This window comes from Episyrphus balteatus, chromosome 2, assembly GCF_945859705.1.
Source record: "Episyrphus balteatus chromosome 2, idEpiBalt1.1, whole genome shotgun sequence".
Lineage (NCBI taxonomy): Eukaryota > Metazoa > Arthropoda > Insecta > Diptera > Syrphidae > Episyrphus > Episyrphus balteatus.
The window spans coordinates 54,063,448-54,085,808 of NC_079135.1; the positions used below are offsets into that span (position 1 = coordinate 54,063,448).

Genomic DNA, 22,361 nt, shown 5'->3' on the forward strand with positions numbered 1-22,361 from the left:
TTTTTTTTTTATGTTTTGTTTTATTTTATGTTTTCGAATGCATAAAATTCACAATTGAATAGGGTTTTCAAAAATATGAATATGTTATTAATTTAATTAGTTTCACATAATGTATATGGCTGGTTTAAGTAGGTACATTCGAAACGTTTTTATATTTTACAAAAGGTTAGTAAGATTTTTGAAAGCTGGAAACCAAACTACCAATAGTTCTTATTAATTTGATTTTTAATACAAATTTGATGGTCAAGATGCTTTTGATAAAATATTTGTTTTAAAAAAAGATCGATTTTTTTGAAAATCATTATGAAATTTATGTATGAATTTTAAAACATCGTTTATTATAATGATAAATTATTAATATTCTATCATTTTTGGTCTTGGTTATTGACTATTTCCTTAATACTCCTTCTAAACCTAAAAAACTGTAACTTGCTAAAAATTCAAATTTTCGTGATTTTTTATTAATTTTCGATTTACATATGTTAATGGGACAGATATTTCACATAGTAGAAGTCCAGTCAAATATGAGCAAAATAGCAACTCCCCGATTTAGGACCACTTGCTGAAACGAAACTTAAATAATTTAAGGATAACATAAACTCTTATTCCCTACTTTTTCCTCTGTGTAAAATGACACATAAAGTTTTATGTAGAACTTAAATTCTTATGTTTCGTTTGAGCTAACGGCTCTTAAAGATATAAAATAGGAATACAAAAGTATTCCACTTTCCACATTTGAGGATTTAAGGTGATGGCTTAAATGATAATTTTCTTTGTTTGACAGAATCACGTTTGTTGTAAAAAAAATTTCTCTCTGGTTTCGTCTCTCAACCGTAACTCTTTCAATTCAGTCTGAATCTAAACTACCTTAAAAATTTACAATCAATTTAAATGCATGCAGGCTAAGCCTATCAATAGCCACGAAGTTTAATAGAAAAAGTATTTTTTTCTCCAAATTCGAATTCAAGGATTTTGTCAGAACAAAGATTGTACCTACAGTAGGTACACATAATGTGGAACAAATGAAAGTTTATAACATCTCGTAGGCCGAACGCAATTCGTCACTTTTCTTTATATTTGAGGATTTTAAACTCATAAATATGTAGTATATATTTTTCGATTTCCAAAGGAATTATATTTATTGTCTCAATCAATTCAAAACTTCTTTATTTTTATAACTTATAGATTTTTCCAAATTCATATTATTTGATCATCCGTAACAGATTTTCCCTGTCCAATAAATTGTGCAATCATTTCCTAACTAGACAAATATTATGTACTTACTTCGATTCCGAGTGATATCCAGATACTCAATACAAAAAATACGTGAAGTTTAAGAATAAATCTGAAAAAAGCCGTGTCGTCGGAGAAATTTGGATGAATATGGATTTAAGAGAAGCTGATTCTAATTTTCTCAAGAGAGATGAAGATGATCATCGAAATTTAATTATTTTTTGTTATGCACACTTATTCGACTTAGCTATTTTATCGAAAAGTATTGCGATTGCGAGTAATTTCTAGGTACTTACTTTTGAATTTGAAAATAATTTTTAAGTAATTTTCAGCGATTAAAAATGTCTTTTTTTTCTATTTTGAAGCTGGTAAAAACAAACAAAACATTTGAAATAGAATTAATTTCCTGAAAGTGAAATTTCTTTCAGTTGCAACTTTGAACGATTTCAAACAACCTTGTTTCTTTATATAGATATTGGTGCCGTTATGTAATCTTTTGCGAAAGGGCCGTATGTTTCTGCTATTCGATTCACGTGAAAGTCTAAAATAATTAGCCTTTAAATGGGGGATAAAATTAAATTTAAGTAATTTATTTTTCTTTAGAATTGCTAAGACAGGCGGACACAACGTTTTGATTTCAAAAGTAAGATGCTTTTCTAAGCCAGTTTGACGTAATAAAACCATGAAATATTTCGATTCACGTGAATCGAATAGCAGAATAGGGCTGATACACTTTTGTAGTGCTTAGTTCTTATTATTTCAAAGTAGTTTTTAAATGTACATATGTATTGACTATATGGTACAAGATTCTAAGGGAATCTTGAAGGCAGAAGCTAACAAGCTAGGGCTTAAGTATTTTAGGAATGGATATCACAGCAAAAGCGTGCAGACTTAAATCCTTTATACTTTATAAACATCAAAGATTATAACTTTATCATGCAAAGATCAAACAATAATTTGCAGAAAAGGATTCTTCAAGTGGCGTTACACTGTAGGTATTCCCCCTTCAAAGATTGGTATGAGTTGGCTTTGGAACACAATTTAACATTGGCTTTGGATCTGGACGGCTTAGATTCGTGGAGAACTTCCCTTTACGACTGTATTTCTGCGGTAGATGATCAAATGTTTCAGTCATTTCTCGATCGAGCGAGGGTGTCGGTATCAAGGTCAATATACAGTAAACTTAATCTTTGTTTAGGTTCATCAAATTACTTTCGAAACGAGTTCACTGTTAACGAGATGAGTTTGATATTCAAGCTGCGCACGGAAATGCTAGAACTAAACTACAGACCTCACAGAAATGATATTTACCCCAATTGCACATTATGTAATCTAAATGAAGCCGAAACCGTTTTTCATCTAATAGCATCGTGTCCTATTTTACAGGAAATACGACGTGTTTATTTTAATAAGAGTTTCCTTTCATTAGAAGATTGCCTTGCGGTTCTTAATGGAGAGTGTGGTTGGAAATTGCTTATCCGGTTTTCTTCAGAAGCGTTTTCATATAGAAATACATACGTTAACCTAACCAATCTAATATAATTTTGTTTTAGCTAAACTAAAAGCCCGATTTACACAGGATGTTGCAAGTCTTATATTCTTTTTTTTTTTATATTTAAGGTTGTATTTTGTATAAATATTTAACATTAAACATCAATTTTTAATCTTGATATTTCAAAGAATTAAGTTCACAATCTGTGATAAATATGTAGTTACCATTAATTTTGTTTTAGCTAAACTAAAAGCCCGGATTTATTCCATTATAATAACACTTTTCAATAAAAAATGTATTTAAAGTTTTAATGTCATTATTAAATTATATTTTTGTTTTAGCTAAACTAAAAGCCCGGATTTATTAAAAAAAAAAAAAAAAAAAAAAATATTGAAATATTGTTTAACAACCATTTTGTATTTTTTCTTTAATTTGAATTTTAAAATTCATGAATTGTAGCATATCATTCTGGCATGTCTTTATTTTCATTTATTTTTATCTAATTATAAATATTAATTATTTTGTACTTCTTTTTTTTTTTTTTTAATTTGCTTTATAAAAATAATAATTCTCTCTCAAATTGAAATAACTTTGAAATAACCGGCAGACGGCTTATAAGCCATGCTTGTATATCTTTTATTTAATTATAAGTTTGTATCTTTTCTTTGAAAAAATAAAGATTAATAATAATAATAATAATAATAACTTTATCAGAAGATTAACTTAATAAAAACATTAAAAAAATCATTGTTCAGTTGTTGCCAAAAATATTATCAATTTATTTGTACAAATTCAGCACCCTTAAAGTTTGATTGGCACAGCTAGAATGTAGAAAAACTGGTGATTTTTGGATAATTTTTGTATTTTTGACAATGTTGCGTTTGACACTTGATGTCAAAAACTCATAATATTCATTCCCAAATACAGGGTGTCCCACAGTCACCGCCCCAAATGAAAACCATGGATTCCTGAGGTCATTTTAAGTCAAAAAACTTAAGAGGTAATTTTCTCGTTTTCGTCCCGTTTTCGAGTTACCACGGTTTTTATGATTTTTGCTCTCTTGTCCTTTAACTGGCCTTATCTTTGCCAAACTACGTTTTATTCGAAAGATTTTTTTTACAACCAATCAAGAATTTATTACAGTTTTAGTTTGTCTCAAAACTTTTTTTTTCTGCGGACAACCGTTTCACCACAATTTTGCATCAAACACAATTTTCTTCGTTTTTTAAGTTGTTTTTTACACTTTCATGTCATTTAAATAAAAAAACACGTTAATGAGTATTAATTTTTTGTGCTTTTTATTAAAGCCCAGTTTATTTTCATAAAAAAAATAAGATTTATTTCATAAAAAAGGCTGAAAGTAATTAAAAAAAAATGAACAAACTGAGTGAATTAAAAAAAAAAAAATTTGAATAAAAAATTAATTTAAATGAATTAAAAACTTTTTCTGAGCTATTGTGGTTAAGTAAAGAACAAATAGATAAAGCTCAGAAAAAGTTTTAATTCATTTAAATTAATTTTGTATTTAAAAATTATTTTTTTTTTAATTCACTCAGTTTGTTTATTTTTTTTAATAACTTTCAGTAGCCTCTTTTATGAAATAAAACTTATTTTTTTTTATGGAAATAAACTGGGCTTTAATAAAAAGCACACAAAATTAATACTCATTAACGTGTTTTTTTTGACTTAAATGATATGAAAGTGTAAAAAACAACCGTGGTAACTCGAAAACGGGACGAAAACGAGAAAATTACCTCTTAAGTTTTTCGACTTAAAATGACCTCAGGAATCCATGGTTTTCGTTTGGGGCGGTGACTGTGGGACACCCTGTATAAATTACTCTACCAAAAAGTCAAATCTTACGGATTTGAAATTTGATCTTATACAGAGAAAAAGCAGCTTTTGAACATGATTGCATGTGCAGTGCATCGTCGGAAAAAACGGTTTAGAAATGCAAAATGACCGAGAGAGCTTAATTTTGGATATGTTGTAGGGGATGCTTAAAAAAGCTTAACTTAAAGTTTTCGACCAAGATTTCCTATGAGCTTTTTCCGCAAAAACTTTTTTGACAATAACTCGGCTATCCTTCGAGATACGAACATTTTAAAAGGAGCTTTTACAATTCATGCATACACATTTTTTGCGTATCATGAACCGTTTTCGAGATATCGATAAAAAAAGTCAAAAATTTACGATATGCGATTTGTTTTTTGACATTATCTATTTTTTGGTGATGAATATCCAAAAAAATATTGAAATCAAATTTGTAGAACCTGTTCAGACCTACAATTCCGTATTATTTTTGTTTTTAGACAAAGATTACGACCTCCAGCTGCCCGCAAAGTTGTTTAGTCCACACTGACCGCCAAGCAAGCCGCTCGTTCGGTTGTGAAAAAAAAACAATCATTCATGTTTTTTTTAATGTAAAAAAAAAAAAAAATACGAAATTGTAGTTCTGAACAGGGTCTACAAATTTGATTTTAATATTTTTTTGAATATTCATCACCAAAAAATAGATAATGTCAAAAAACAAATCGCATATCGTAAAAGCTACAAAAAAGCCGAGGATAGCCGAGTTATTGTCAAAAAAGTTATTTCGGAAAAAGCTCATAGGAAATCTTGGTTGAGAACTTCAAGTTAAGCCTTTTTAAGCATCCCCTACAAAATATCCAAAATTTAGCTTTCTCGGTCATTTTGAAATGGAAAAAATTAAGTTGTTATTGTTATAGTTTATTAAATATCGATTTAAATGTTTTTGACTACAAAACGAAGTATATCATTTATTTTTTTTGTATTAAAAGGAATTAAAACAACATTAAATCATTAGAACTGTTTAATATATTAAAATGTTAATATATTAAAAAAGTTACATTTTTAAGAAGTTATTAATCAAGACTTAAAATTTTATATATCTGTTTTCAAAAAGTTGATTATTAAAGAAAAATTAAAAATCGAAGAATGCGTTTTTTTGAAACTTTTATAATGTTTTGATATTACGGTTACACTTAAGTGTTTGTATAGTAATATTCGTTGATATAAGGTAAATCGAGAAATTCAGTTAGTAAAAATTTAAAAAAAATTTTTTTTTTAACCACAAAAGTACCACCATATTTGTCAAGTAACATGTAAACAAAATCGTTGCAGCCGTTTTTGAAAAAAATAAACGTTTTTTTCGTAACATGACAGATACCGTTAGTTTTTATCCCAAACAAAATTTCTATTTCCCCTACATGGAATAACCTAGAACTGTTAACTACCAAGTTTAAAGAAAATCATTCCAATGGGTTAGGGTTGAGCTCGTGCATAATTTTAGTCAACATTAAAAATATTAACTTTTAGCCATTCAAAATTGAATACGGGAAGAGTCGACACAGAAAATTATTTGCTTCGAGTACTAATATTAAAAGTCATGAACTTTTTCATAATCGTATTGTTGGTTTTGATAAAAACCTCGACAAAAAATGTTTACCCGAAACCAAGAAACCTGCCTACTCGCTTTATAGAGCAGGTAAAAATAAAGCAAAAGTATTATTAATTTTATTCCGAGGTATACGAAAAACAAGATATTATAACTTTTGAATATGGCGCTCGAACGAAAGTTTTTTTTTTTTAAATTTAAGTTTCAATTATAACTCTTTGGGAGCTACAAATTTCACGTTAATATTTATCTGAATTCTACATATTTCACCATACCAAAAAAAAAAAAATAATAGTCAGTTTAAACTGACTGTAAAATTAGTTTTTGGTATGGTGAAATATATCGTCGGCGTAAAGCAAAATTGTTCTAAATCCACTTTTTACCGAAAATGAGTTAATCATGCAGTTTTACTGATTTGAGGGTGCTCTTTCAGAATTTGAAAACCGTTGTTGTCAAAAAAATTTCATCCCGCAGATAATATAATTTAATGGGACATAGAACAATAAAAACAGGGAAGAGGCCTTTTGAAAATGAGCCCGAGTATTCTTGATTGTTCTAAGTCCCATCATATTTTGTTCTAAGTCCACTTTTTATTTAAGGAAAAAACGTAGGTACTTGTATGGGAATTGTTCTATGTCCAATTTTGTGTTTTTAGTTTTAAAACATATTTAAAAATAGTATGCACCTACTAATGAGGTAAACTTGTATATTTTATTCAAGAGAAAAGAACAAACTTTATAAAAAACATAACTTGAATGGCAAACGAACAGAATATTGTCGCTTTAAACCAATTTGAAACTTTAAAATCGTCCCCTGTAAAATTTGCTTTTTGTGACTTAGAACAATTTTGCTTTACGGCAACGATATGTAGAATTTAGTTAGCTTAAAGGCCCTTTGTCTAATGTCGAATACCTGAATTTAGCCCAACTCGATTTTAACAAAAAAGTTAATGGTAATAAAACATACATCTAACTTCTAAACATAGAATTGGCAGTTCACCCGTAAAGTCGATTTTAAAATCAAGCTCTTTTTTAATTTGGAAATGAGATGTATGTTTTTTGTTTAAATCGAGCTTTTCCTAAATTCGGGTCATTACTAAGGGCCAATTTTAAAGCGATTTTTATTTTCCATTAAACCATGTTCAGTACATTGTTCATTACAGAAAAATTTATTACAGAAGAATTCGACTCAAGCTATCATGCTATTACTAAGCCAAATACCTAAATTGGACGGATGAAATGTTTCATTTGAGCACTGATATCAGAAAATCAAAATAAAATATTTAGGAATGATTTGTTCAGTCATTATCATGAACTCAGTAAAAAATATTATTTTTTTTTTTTTAATAATCTGCGCGCAATAAAGGGGTTTTGGGTACCCTTAATATGTATCAACACAGTGCGAGTGTTAGGAAAAGAGGGAGGGGTTTATAAGGACAAACCGATGCACATTAGTTTTAAAGCTCTGGACATTAAAATGGGAGGGAAAAACTGAAACGGGTAATGCATTCCACATTCTCGTAGTGCCACTAAAGAAAGAATCTCTGTATTTGACGGTACGTCCGAAATTTGGCTCAAGTGTAAACTGATGGGCATTCCTTGAAGTACGAGTATTACGATTGAATTGTTTAAGGGGAGGAATGCAGCTAGCTATTTCATTAGAACATTTTTTTAAAAAAGTACCTATAAAATAAAGACAGGCATGATACATTCCGGCGGTGCTCAAGAGGTGGGATTGTACCAGTAATGGACCTATCACCTATCATTTTAAAAGCTCTATTTTGAATTCTATCCAAATAACTCAAGTGGGTCTTAGGAGCACCTGCCCAGATATGGGAATTATACTCGAGCTTTTTTATTTTAATTTTATTTTTAGATGGTGACTGGTCACTGGGCTATAATTACATTAATAAATTTTAATACATAAGAAACTTGAAATGGCTCCCCGTAATTTAAATTTAAATATAATCTGGTGTCACATTAAAGAGTCTGCTGGAAAATAATATATTTTGTAGCCATTATTGCTTCAATACAATTGCCATCTAAATAAAAACCTCATATCTCGCTAAAAATTTACAAAATGCTACTTTGACAGTGCTATGATCTACAGCTACAGCTACACCATTGTGTTCCAGCGGTTATACAATCTTCCAACCTAAATTATTTTCGATGTTTCTTTTTTTTAATTAGATTTTATGAAAACTACACAAATGTTATTTACCTTAGTACATGTTACTAAATCGTAGGTATATAATTATAACAGATTTATATACGAAAAATCACCATTAGTTAGTTCTTTTTGTTTATAACATAAAAACACATTAAAAAAAACTCTTCCACTTTTAATAATAACAAAAACGAATACCTACGAATAAGTAAAATTCTACTATAAACATGAATTTATTAATTTTTTTTAACAAACAACTTTAAAATTTATTAAGAGAACACACCTGTACATATATAGAAAACCATGCAAACAACCTCATTTTTGCTGAGACGTCCTTTATTTGTTCACGTTCGATGGTAAATGCAGTTGTTGGATTTGTATTGCATTTTTTTTTTAATTTTTAAAATGCAAATTTTATGATCCAAATCGTAAGTATTTGATGAATTTTTTTTGTATGAATTTGAGTTGTAGAACATAACAGACAGAGTTGAGATTTGTTTTGTGTTTTTTTTTTTGTTTTGTTTAATGATTGGATCAAATTAAGTATGAAGGTTTAAGTCGTAAATGAATGAAAGATCGAGTAAAGAAAAAAAAAAAAAGAGAAAGTAGAATAAAGATAAATAAAGTTATTTATAAGTAGATAAATTTTTTTTACTTAAAGATAAAGAACAGAAAGTATTGCAATTTAGGAAATAACAAAAAAATAGAATGCCCAATCATTCAGATGAAACATAAAAGAGCTTTCAGGCATATTTTCTGAAATATCGAATTTTCGATTTAGTTCAATAATTTTTTAATACCTAAATATGTACATACATATGTATGCGCCACTGCAAGATGTTCATAAATCACGCAAACATTTTTGCGTATGTATATTTCATTAAATCTATTCAGAGATAAAAATAAAATAATCTTTTTCAAATAATGACGTAATCATAAAAAATTGTATATTTTTTTAGAAATGATATACGGATAACCTTTGACCTTTTGCACTTTTTGGCACAGCTGCTGTGTCATCATTAAAAACTTCAAACAACGAGATTTCCGATATGGATTTTAGAAACTTAAAAAATAACTTTGCCAGGGATAGAGTAATTCTAAGGTAGTACAGGAATAAAGTATCCGTGTCTCAGAAAGAATATATATTTTTACGTGTATACATGTAAGTATCGTCTGTTTAGTATCTATAAGAAAAGCAACAACTGACGAAGAAAATTTGGAAATAACGAGTCATCCAGCGATCGATGTGCCAGTATTTGCTTACACATGTAAACCGAATGAATATCTTTGAATATTTAAAGCATTCGACAGAATGTCTTATTCCGAATCTGAAAAAGATGTTTTCGGTAATTTTTCTGAAATAAACCCTCATATATTTTCATCATCAAATGCAGACTTTTTCCAGCTGAATATCTGCTCAAACAACGCATTGCACTTTACTGATACCTACTTGAATTAACTTATTATAGGTGTTTTATACTTTTTGTGCACTTAGTAAGATTATGTTTCGAACTTGTGAGAGTTGAAAGACAAAGACAGAGAAAATACACTTTATTATATTTGTTTGAATTGCATATTTTTTTTTTATAAAGAGGAGGAAATGTAAGTGGAAGTAAAGAGTTCACGAGAAAGAAAATCTAATAGAAAAACTATGACGCCGCCGCCGGGCACGAGAATAATTGAAAATGTGGTTAAGTGGAATGGCCAAAAACATGGCGAAATAAAATTTCCTCTTTAAAATCGCCAAATCAAATAGTCAATCTTGTAAGTATGGTGACTTCCTAACAGATAATACATTTCACGCCATCTTCAAATGTTCAGATAGAAAACCTTCTGGCAAGGTGAAGTAATTCCCAGCAATTTTTTGTTAAATTTTTGCTAATGGAGTTCGAATTCACACGGGAACACTGATATTTTAAGAAGTAAGAATTAGCAGTACCGAGAGTTATGTAAGATACCTCATCTGTCTCGAGACACGGGGACACGAGAATATACTATGGGTTTAGGCATACAAAATATCCTTATGGTGCATTAAGTATTCGCATACTCATTTACATTAACATTCACTCTAAAATATTGGCGTGAAAACAAATCAATTTTCATCAGGACAGTTTTACATGAGACATGACGCTTACATTTATAATATTTTTATCGTACAAGAACCCTATTTAACATATCAAAAAAGAAATTTTCTTAACTTTTAAGATTCATGCTTTAGTGGCAGTGATTTAGTCGTGCGAGTGAGTGATTTTAAGCGAATTCGATCAAAAGACGTGGTTTCGATGTATAGCCTTATGTTGACTTTTCATGAATTGCTTTTGCCCCACAACAAAAGTTGACTAGGACTCTTCAAGATTCATTATGTGATACCAGTTCATGGTTTACATTTACTTATGTGACGTATTGTATTTTTTTTTTTTAATTTTTGAATTTGTCAGTTTGAAGAATGATCAAAATTTCAATATTCGTTTTTGCCAAAATGAGATAATTTCGCAAACATTTTTTTTTTTTTTTTAGAAATTTTTCAATTTGAAATTCGAATTGACCTAATTTGCGAAATCATCTAATTCAAGCTGTAGTGAAAACAGGCTATTAGCCTACTTCTGATCAATTGAAATAAATAATTTAAAATAATTGCAGCACTTTTACACTTTATTGCAGCCCTTTTTTGTCGCCTTAAATGATTGGGCTTTCTATTGATTGCTATTCAGTGAAAAAAAACAGGGAAGTAGGTATTTATAAAATCAAAACGGAGGTTACAAAAAAAAAAAATCAAAATTAGTAAACCACACCACTACCACCAATGTATTTGTTTTAAATATTAAATAAAAAAATAAAAAACAATTTAATAAGCAACAAATAAATTTTAATTCTTTTTTTTTCTTTTGTGTAATTTGTGCTTGCCAACAACATTGATACTTAAACTAATACATTCTGTTAGAAATTAAACATAAAATCAAAATTTTTAATAAGGTGTTTTTTTTCTGTTTTTGTTAAATATCTTACTTAAAATAAACATTCACATTAATTTAGTAGTAAATAAACAAAAAAGTTAATAAATGTCAAGAGATATGTCAAAATATTATTATTATTATTGGATTAAACATTTATTAAAAAAAAAATTCCTTTCTCTTTGATTTATTTATTTGGTATTCAATTAATATGGCAGTGAATTATTAAATAAATTTCGAAACTTTATCCATCTATATAAATGTATGCAAATACATACATGTATATAAATATATATGTATCTATATGTACATTGCCAGAAGGTAAAAACTGCATTGTTAGTTATTGTTTTAAAAAATTTCATCTTAATAAAAACATACAATCATATACATTTTTATTATTGTTTTTGTATAGATTTTATTTTAAACAAAAAATGTCATGCATAATCGATGCTTTAAAAAAAAAAATTATAAAACCATAAATAACTATTAGTCTTTATTTACATAAAGAAATTCTTTGAATATAATTTTCTTTTAAGAAAAACCAAAAAATTGGTATAAACGTTACAGTTAATTGGAACCTTGATTTGAAAATATCTTAAAACATTGCATCTAGCGTTTTGAAATATTTAACAAACTTATCATTTAAGTTAGTAAAATAATGTCAAAATCAGATAGATGCGGCAAGTTTTAAAAAATCATCAATCAAATATTTTATTTTCTATTAACTGCTCGTAAATTCGTTATTTTTAGAAAAATTTGGACAAGTTGTTCAATCTATTTCCCTGCAGATTCTATTAATAAATAAAATAATTTCAAAATTAAAACAAAGAAAATCTAATCATTTAACCTCCCACCACCGCAATGTTAATGGGTGTAAATTACTTTATACAGTTAGAGTAATATTGGTCTTTTTATTTATATATATAACTTAATAATGTTAATGTTTTCTAATATATTTTTTATTTAAGAAAAAAAAAAAAAAAATAAGAGCAAACCAATAAAATTTTGATCTGTTTTAAGGTAATTTATGATTTTATTTTTTTCCTATTAATGATTATTATTTCGTTTTTTATGTTTATGACTACGGCGTTGTCGGTACTCACGCTTAATTATAAGATCAACATAGCTTGGTTCTGCTGAAATCATTGAAGGTGAGTAAAGTTCGCAAATGTAACGTCCTTGATCTTCTAGACGTACTGAACGGAGATAAAGATTTTGGTCTCTCGAATAAGAGGTTCTTGGAAGTGGTTTTCCTTCTGCACGACGCCAAATGACCTATGAACAAAATACAATAAAACGAAAAAAATGTTTAAAGTACAAAATAAAACCAGAATAAAAAAAAAAACAAAAATAAATCTGACTCAGTTTTTTAATCCAATTTTAATGCATTAAACTATTGAAATGGATAAGGTGAATTTCGAACTCGAAAAGATGTCATCTTAAGCAGAACTTCCCTATAGAATTCAACGTTTGAAGCAAATTTCAGTTTCAGCTGCTTTTAAGCCAGTCATTCGTCATTAGAAGTCGTAAAAAATGGCACTGTACTGTAGAACCGAGTTTTAAGCTTAGCTAAACCTGATCTAAATTTCTTTTTCTGGTAACTCACCAAAAAATAAGTAAACCAGAAAAAATTTGACTTAATTTGAGTGCAATCACAGCTTTAAAAGTTTAATATTTATTGAAATATACCACTTCAAAAGTTGGCATATTTTCCCCGTTATGAGAATATCTGCCACGAAATAAATGAAAAAAATCTTTAGTTTTAGTCAAAACGAAGATCTGCAACGCCAATAATTCGTTTTTTTCGACTTCCTTTTTAAACACAACCTACCATTAGTTAAAGAAAAGATAATGGGGTTTAAGAAAAAGCCCAACAAGTGAGCGACCTAATCAAAATTTTTTGTGTTAGGTTTTACGCGATTGGCATACTTTTTTTTATGTCGTTTTCGATTGGTTTCACTCAAGGATTCACTCATTCTGAAATCGAATGAAACAGTTCAAATCGCTTCCACTCAATTCTGTTTTTTTGTGTTTGTGTTAGTAGTAATTCTGTGAAATTTCAAATGTCAAATATAAATTATTTTTTTTCTTTCAAACGAAATAATTATAAATTTATTTTCAAAAACGGTAATATTCAACAAATAAATGGGACAGTTGGTTTGTAGAATATTTTAAATAATTATATAATGCGTTTATTTGTTTAAATACAGAAAAAAAATAACATTTTGAATGAAAAACCAAAAAAATATTGATTGAGTGATTATTTTGACTTGTGAATAAGCATGTATTATATAGTTCTTCTTTATTTGATTCTGATTTTAAATCGAGAAGAGAATTTCTCTTCTGAGAAGCTTTTTGCTGTCATTTTGAAGTCAATAAAACGGTTTCAGAAGACTTCCAAATGCTTCCGGATGCTTCTGGACGTCCAATCGAAAACGACATTAGTTTTCAAAACGAAAAACGCTTGATTTTGAAACTGTTGCATTGAAATGCTTGCTACTTCGAAATTAGATATTCTTTATATTTTGAAGTTTATGGTCTTGAAAGGTTTTTCTAATTTTTTTTTTTTAAATAAAAAAAAAAAAAAACAGACGTTTCGCAAAATTTTTAAATGATATTACGTTACACACTTCTAAAACTCCGATTTAATTCAAATAATTTTTCTATTTGATTTTTACGATGACAGATTTATTTTAATGTATGAAATTTTTAAATGGCTTCAGATAAATATTATTTCTTGAAGTTTCTTACCTGGGTGTCTGGTCGAATTGGTTCTCTATTTCTAGATCTAATATCACATGTCAAAATTGCGTCTTCACCTTCGTTAATATCATAACGAGTGTTTGGAGGTTGTTCAACAGAAACTCCACGATCGACTAATACCTCAGCTACTTCAGTACTATTACCATATGCATTTGTTACTGAGCAGTAATAACGACCAGCATCGGCAGGTGTAATTGCATTAAATCGAAGATAAGGTCCATTGACTTGAACGGATCTAAAAAATATTGCGTAATCATTGATTTAATTTCCCAAAACTCAAAATCAAAAAAAGAGTAGGCTTACGGTGGCAGTGGGCGATGGTTATCGGCGTACCAAACAACATGAATAGGTTGTGCTCCAGTTACATCGCAGTTAATTTCAACATTTTCGTTAGCCTTAACGGTGAGGGGCATCTTGGGACGCAACGTAATATGTGGAATTGGTAATAATGCTAACTCAGCAATAATAAAAGTCACTATTTGATCGCCATCGTAAGCATTGCATTTATATTGACCAAAAGCATCTGGTTCTACTCGTGTTATAATCAAATTGTTCTTGTGTAATTGAGCGGTCCTTGGTAAGGGAAGACCATCAACACGTTCCCATCGGGCTTCTAATTGTGGTTCATTGCCTATAAATGTAAAGAAGACATTTTTCTGCACAAATTCTAGAATATTTCAAATCATTTCTTACTTATGTCACAGCTTAGAGTTGCGGTTTCTCCAATTTCAGCATTGTAGACAGCATTGGCAGGTTGTGGTTGTGGTTGCGGTTGTCCATAATAAGGACGATTGATTGATGGTGTATCAATTTCACTGATACCTAATTTGGTAGAAAAATAGACATTTATAAATCTCATATATTCACAAACCACTTAAAAAACTCGTGTATAGAATTACCCATATAAATTCCCCTCCCTAATTTATATTTTAGCAGCATTTTTAAAAATATATTTTTCAAAGAGACCAAATTAATTTAATCTTCTAACTCAATTTAACATATAATATTGAAATGTATCTGTGAAGTATAATAGCTTACCTGTATCTCCTCGTCTCCTTTGAACTTCTACGTTAACATATTTCACATCGGTACCAGCATCATTACTGGCTTGGCAAGTGTAAACCTTGGCGTCGTTCATTGTTACGCGATAAATTTCCAAAATTGCTTGTGAACCGAAACTAGCAAACATCGGTCTAGCTCTAGCCAAGACTGGTGCATTATTTTCATCGATCCATTGAACCGATGGCGATGGACTTCCAGTAGATGTACAAACTATTTTCAATTCATCACCTTCGGTTACTGCTACATATTCCTCACTAGGTTCAAGTGTGATTCTGGGAGGTTCTTGAACTACAATACTGACCGTTCCTGTTACTTTACCGACAACGTTTTCTGCTACACATTCATAGTCGCCAGCATCGTAGAATTGGATATTGATTATGCTGTAAGAAAGATCAGTATTAAATTGTATTCACATTATTTCCAAGTTCTAGTTTACCTTCCTGTTCCAGGGTATTCTTCAATGTATGTAGGAGGCATGGGCAAACCACCAGCACGTCGCCATGTTAGTTTTGGAGTTGGGACTCCCGAAACAAAATTACAGCTTATAGTTGCATTGCTGCCAACAACAAGTTTTTGTGGTTCCGATGGATAGATTTCAATAGCTGGTCGCTCACGAGCTGCAATCAAGTAAATAATTGATGAGCATATAACAAGTAGAAGATAGAGATTTGGAACAATCGTGTTACCGACTCCAGTTTTGAAAGCTTAGTTTTTTATAAATATATGGATAAATTATTTTTAAATTTCTTAAGACTTGCTAAATTGTTAATGTTAGTAAATGGGAATAGAGTGATCCTTACGTTCGACATCGATGGTTGTGGCAGCTTGGTCCGATCCAAGCGAACTTTCTGCTACACAGAGGAAGACACCACGGTTAGCTGGCTGAGCATTGATAATGCGTAAGACATTTCCGGTTTGTTGTATGTTCGATTCAAACGAAGAATGAACCTTTGTCCATTTGATTGTGGGATAAGGTGTTCCACTAGCTTCGCATGTGATACTCAAGTCCTGACCTTGAGCAATGACATGTTCCTGTTGTAATGGCTTGACTGTTGGTGCAACTCTGAAAATATATAAATTACTTTAACAACTGCTTGAAAGCAAACATTTAATACAAATTCATACCCGCTTGGTCTGCCACCGTCATCCCAACCACCACCGCCGCCGCCACCACCACCATCTTGTCTTTCTTCAACAGTGACATAAGCAGTGGAAGTGTAGTTCCTTCTTGCGCGTTGATCAATTCCAGTACAAGTGAAACGTCCAGAATCTTGAACTGAGATATCACGAATAATGATGACATTACCGTTAACAATCATATTCCTGTTCCAACGGACAGGAGCATTGTCCTTAGTCCAGTCGTACACCAATGCAATCTGAGCTCTTGGTTGGCAAGATAAACGAACTGTATCTCCGACAACTCCTTGAACTTGTGGAGGATCAATGTAGATCATGCTGCGTCCAGGTATTGGTGTTGGTGGCTGTGTAGGCTGTGGAGCTGCATTCACGTAGATGGCAATATTGCGTTCATCGGCTCCAACTGAATTTTCTGCTGAACAACGATAACTGCCTTCATCAGATTTTCGCACCGACGAAATTATCATTCGGTCACCCTCGAATCGGGCATCGCGAGTTAAGGGCCCTCCAATACGTGTCCATGTTACTGTTGGTTTTGGATTGCCAGTAACCTTACAGTCAACATCTATTGGCCGGTATTCGTCAACAGTCAGATAGGGAGTGTCTATGTTGATAACCGGCGCCGATTCTTGATTTCGTGCTGAAAATTGGGTGGAATCAATTAAAAATCTATTAAAAACGTTAACTTTTATCAAGTTTAGGGATTAAAATGTTCCTTAATATTGCAACCTTTAATAATTAAATTTTCAATTTTTTTTTTAGGACAAAGTTATGAATGAATGATAAAACAAATAATAGAATTTTTTTCATTCTATCAGAGTTTCTTCTGAAAGAAGGTAGGACAGCAAATCTGGAATGTTCTTTTTTCAGGAAAAGTCTGAAATTTTATTGCCATAACGTTGTACTGCCTTAAAACATTTGTTTTTGAATTTCATTTGATTTATTCTTTTTGATATTTTTTTGGCAAATTTTTAACATTTGCGGAAGTATCGGAAGAAACTATCTGATTTTTTTTTTTTCGTTGTATTCCTACTATTTTATTCTTGTAAATGATTAAACGAAAGAAGAATGAAGAACAAACTTACATCTTAACTATAAATGCTGACTAAAGATGCGTAATTTTAGCAAAGTGAAAATAAATCCCACTCCGGATAGAGTATATTCTTGTTTGACCACACTTTTTTTGAATGTTGATATATTTTACAATAAGTTTGAACAACTTATAACTGTCATATTTACTGAGAAGTATAGATTTGGGAACACTATGCACTCTCCACTAAATGAATTTCACTCATTGAGGTTTGTATGTCAGCTCTTTTGTTTTTAAATTTTTACAAGTACAAAACTATTTTACATTAATAATGCTATGAAAATAGCCTCGTTATTGTGATACGGGATCTATGGACGAAGATATTAATGAAGAAAAACAATACAAATAGAACTCATACGCAGCTAGAATTGTTTCTAAGGGATAGATTTGAATAGATAGTGTCAACCACATCTTTAGTTTATTTGACATTATTCGTCTAAAAGGCTAATATTTAAAAAACTCTACGAACAAAATAAATAAGAGCTGCATTATAAATAAAATATGTTCCATAGGTATTCACATAATAAAATCAAAATTTGTATATACCATATTTGTCTGCCAGTTCCTTAGCATATCCTTGCAAGGCATAAAGGACAAAAACTTTTTATAAAAAAAAAACTTGTACAAAAACAAAAACCTTTTTTCAAACTTACGTGATACTGTGACTGAAACTCGGTCTTCAAACATTTTGCTTCCACCTTTGGCTTGGCAGATGTAAACACCAGAATCTTGAATTTGAAGATCTCTCAAATACAGTGTTCCTTGGTCTTCAAGAGCTTGGTATGGAAGACGTCCGTTTAACTTGTACCAATTAACAATAACTGGAATCTAATGAATACACAAAAAAAAAACATATTAGTTATTTAATTATTCTACTCAATGATAACTAATTTGTGTTTCCGAATAACATTTTTAAAATACATACCCTATTAACAGTGAACATTCCTGAGCAGAATAATGTTACGGAACCACCAACAGGTATAATACTTATTTCTGGGGCAGAAATTGAAACGGTTATTTCAGTTTCATAAACTGGCCTTGAAGTTGTTGTTTGTGTTGCTGAGCCAGGATCTAATTTTTTTGAAAAAAGAATGAGACAAGTTTAAGTAAAAAGATATATTATTTTGATAAAGATACAATTTCTTAGTTAGTCACACGCTATATTGAAATATGGATGTACGAGTATAAATATGAAAGAAATTAGTGTTAAAGATTTTTGTTTAAGGCAATATTTGAATTTGCCATATAAAGAAGTGTAATAGTGTAGGAATCTATACTAAATGAAGGTAGATGAATAACATTTTGAAGCTGTGTAAAAGCTTAATAAGGATCATACACTCATCGGAAATGAATGTTCAGATCATAAACAGCCTTATTGTGTCTGACAACTATCAATCGATAGTTGATAAATTCTGAAATTTGAGATTTTTAAACCTAATTTATAGGAAAACTGGTCAGCTTTTTAATGGAATTTTGTAATTAGATTTCATTTAATAACGGTTATGATCATTCTCGGCTTTTAAAACTTTTCTTAATTAAGTAATAAGATATCGAAATTTAATTTTTATCAACTATCGATTGATAGTTGCAAATCGCAATAAGGCTGAAGGTTATATTTAATAATTGAAGCAGCTTTTCTTAAACACGTATCGTCGGCACAACGCCAAAAACCGCGAATCTGCATTTTTGGACAATTACCAATCCCTCATCTGTTGCTCAGATCCCTTTACTCTCAATTTCCGTTGCACGAGTTTCCATAAGATTGCATGAGTTTCCAAAACTCTGAAGCCGCTTTTTTCAAAACTACAATTTTGCAGATTCGTGGTTTGGGCTTTGTCCGGATATGTGATCATTTAAAATTGTACAATTCAGTTTTTTATCTAGGCATTTCATTATCTTTAAGACAGCTTAGCCTTTAAATCTATCCTTTATTAAAATAATTAAACTTTAGATTTAAGTTAATTGGGATACACAAACTAAAAGATTACTTAGGGCTGAAAACTTGTTGTTTTCCAAAATATGGCTTCTCAAATATGATCAATTTTGTCGAAATAGAATAATGCGTTTTAATTTGAATTCAAAAGAACAAAAACAAATAGGTTAGTAAAATAATACATATTTTCAATATTATTTATAGAAAATTTCGTCCATCAAAAGACATCAAATGATGAAATCGTTGCAATTTTGTTAACTGTTGTTTAAATATTGACTTTTAAGAAAATTGCAGTTTTTGTACACCAGGGCGAGTCCGATGCACGAAACAGTACATTTTACGAAAAATAAAACACAGTGGCAAGGGGCTTTAAGAGTACTAAATAAATAAAATGAAACCACAACCACTCTGCAAATAGAAGTACAGTGGATATAAGCATGAATCTTTTAGATTCCTTATTTTCATTACAAATTAAACGTTAATTTCTGCCGAATCGACAAGGTTAATGGGCTATTATCTTTCGAAAAACGAGGAAGGTGCATAGTGACAAACAATTTTTTTACTTGCGATATATGTAGGTACTATATATCAAGTTATGCATTCGTACAAAAAAAAAGTTGAGATAACATTTTTCCATGACATTACGATGGTAGAGAATGTCAAAAAAGTGGGTCCCGGAAGTCCGTTCGTCCGTCCGTCTTTCTGTCACTCTGTCTGTCACTCTGTCTGTCAGTCTGTCTGTCTGTATAAGGAGCTACAGCCTGAACGGATTGAGCGATTGAATTCAAACTTGGTATGTAGCATTTTTTGGAGGCTCTCCAGAGGGGTTTTTGGAATTAATTTTTTTGGTCCAAAAATAACGGTACCTGTCATACAAAAATTTCGGATAAGTTTAATTTCACGAAAACGGCTCCAACGATTTTTGTTAAAAAAGTTCAAATGTTAGTTTTTAAACAAGGTCTATCTTTTGAAGAAAAATTTTTTTTTCGAAAATCATTATTAACGGTACCTGCCATAGGACCGCTTTTTTCAAATCGGATTTTCTGCAAAACTGCTTATTGTATTTCAACGAAAATTTTTATACAAAAGCATTTATATACTTTAAATATAAGCCAAATATAAAATTTTGAAAAAAATAATTTTTGGATTTTTAAAAAAATTTTGAAAATTTTTTTTTTGAAAAATCAAATTTTCGAAAACGGGAATATGAATTTTTTTGAAATTTTGTTTTTAGATGTCGATTAATGATTTCTACAAAATGGCATACCAATTTTATTTTAAAACTTTTTTTTTTAAATTATTTATAAAAAATTAGTTTTTTAAAAAACGGTTCTAACGATTTTGAAAATTTTTTTTCTAAAAATGCACCTAAATATATCAAATAAAACTGCGTACTTGTTTTGTGGGGCGATTTGATTTCAGATATTGTGTTATTTTTTTGAAAAATGAATTTTTTTTTTTTGTTTTTGTTTTTATATACCTACATTTCCCAAGTTTCTTTATAAAAAGTCTTAAAAACTCAATCAACTTGAACTCTAAGAGCAAGTTCGTGCGACCCAGTCGTGCATTTTATTTTTGAAGTGAGAGGCAATATTAACGTGTGTTTTTGGCATAGCTATTCGTATGTGCAGCAGGAGTTTACACGTGTTAAAAAAACAACAACGAAATATTATGGCCCCTATTACGGTTGTCAAATATCAACACGATATTTGATATTTATCAACAAAATGAATGATTCGTTATTACCGTGATTGACTGTCAAATTTTTTTAGTAAACTGTGTCCAGTACCCTTGCTATAAATTTGAGATCTGTTGAGATCTTTTGATAAACTCGGTATTATGGATGTCAAAAATTTAGCTATTTATCAAATTTTCCATAAATTGCAAATTTCTTCATAATTTTTGTCATCATATTTTTTTAATAATAAATCCGTCGTTGTTGGACAACGACATGTAGACATTGCAAGACAGAAATAATGAAATAATGTAATATTTGATCAAAATCTCGCATTCGAATTTTTGTACGAATGTTTGAACTTACCATACAAAATATATAACCGTACTTACTCATTTAGAAATATTAATTTCACAAGAATATAAATATGTTACTATACAGAACAGAAATCAGAAAGAGTTTTGATGAACAAATTCAGTTGTACAAAGTCGTAATTTTTAAGTGTTAGTTACTAACCTATTAAGAAAATTTGACATTAGTTTATTAAATAAACGTACTAAATTCTAAACAAAATAAATCAACAGAAAATCTACACAAATAAATAAAACAAACTAACAAATTGAAATCTTTCGAAGAAAGTTTACGTAAAGACAAAGAACAAAAATATGTTGTATACCCTTGTTGAGGATTACGACAGATCTAATAGTTAAATAACAATTGCGTTTTACTTTTATCTCTGAGAAATGAACTTTAAATTGTTATTTGTATGAATAATTATTATAACTCTCCAGAAGCATGTCAAAGTTACTTGGGGAAGAAATATAAGGATAAAAATGAAATTGTCAAAAATAGCTGCGTTGTTTTGGAGGTGGTAGACTGCTAGATGAAAACAATGATCCAGTAAGCTAGTAACATCTCTGGGCAGTAGAACATGTTGTGTAGTAATCATCTAGTCATGAGTAGTCAGTCTATCACTTCCATATCAACGCGGCTGATAAATATTCTTTGGTGACATTTAAAAGTAAAACGAAATTGTAATCTATTAGATCCTTTTGGAATTCGCGAAAGGGACAGTATGTACATAAAGTACATTAATTTGCTAACAGAGACTTTTATATTGAACAGAACAGAACAGCACAGAAACACGTAACAGTTTCGATTTTTGTTTTTTTTTTTTTTTGTATCTTTTATTTAGCACCTTGTTGGGAAACCGTTGGAATTGATGGAATCAAGCCTGAATCACCCGAACAATTTAAGTTGGGATACCAATATCCAAAAAAGTCTCCATTTTTCTCATAAAGAAGATATGTTTGGTTCGGGGCGATTGTTGCATTTGGCTTCACAATCGTCAATTTATGAGTATTTCCGTTACAGCATTGTCTCTCGATTAATGGTTCAACTATTGTGTTATTGGTTTTAGCGATTCCTAAACCTTGTATGA

The 22,361-nt window shown here is 30.0% G+C and overlaps 1 protein-coding gene across 32 annotated transcripts in view; it reads right to left on the reverse strand.

Moving 5' to 3' along the window:
* Window positions 1–22,361, reverse strand: part of LOC129910762 (basement membrane-specific heparan sulfate proteoglycan core protein) — a 180,583-nt gene that overhangs the window by 20,493 nt on the left and 137,729 nt on the right. For 28 of the 32 annotated variants that reach the window (XM_055988292.1, XM_055988298.1, XM_055988295.1 and 25 more), the window contains 12 exons: window positions 22,119–22,352; window positions 18,238–18,383; window positions 17,966–18,140; window positions 16,211–16,862; window positions 15,886–16,148; window positions 15,522–15,702; window positions 15,062–15,465; window positions 14,717–14,845; window positions 14,327–14,654; window positions 14,012–14,258; window positions 12,364–12,535; window positions 8,593–8,643 (listed from right to left, as the gene is read on the reverse strand). In XM_055988292.1, coding sequence (XP_055844267.1) covers window positions 8,593–8,643; window positions 12,364–12,535; window positions 14,012–14,258; window positions 14,327–14,654; window positions 14,717–14,845; window positions 15,062–15,465; window positions 15,522–15,702; window positions 15,886–16,148; window positions 16,211–16,862; window positions 17,966–18,140; window positions 18,238–18,383; window positions 22,119–22,352 — 2,982 coding nt within the window. The remainder of the gene's footprint in view (window positions 1–8,592; window positions 8,644–12,363; window positions 12,536–14,011; window positions 14,259–14,326; window positions 14,655–14,716; window positions 14,846–15,061; window positions 15,466–15,521; window positions 15,703–15,885; window positions 16,149–16,210; window positions 16,863–17,965; window positions 18,141–18,237; window positions 18,384–22,118; window positions 22,353–22,361) is intronic. The other 4 variants (XM_055988282.1, XM_055988281.1, XM_055988271.1 and 1 more) reach the window with 2 other exon arrangements.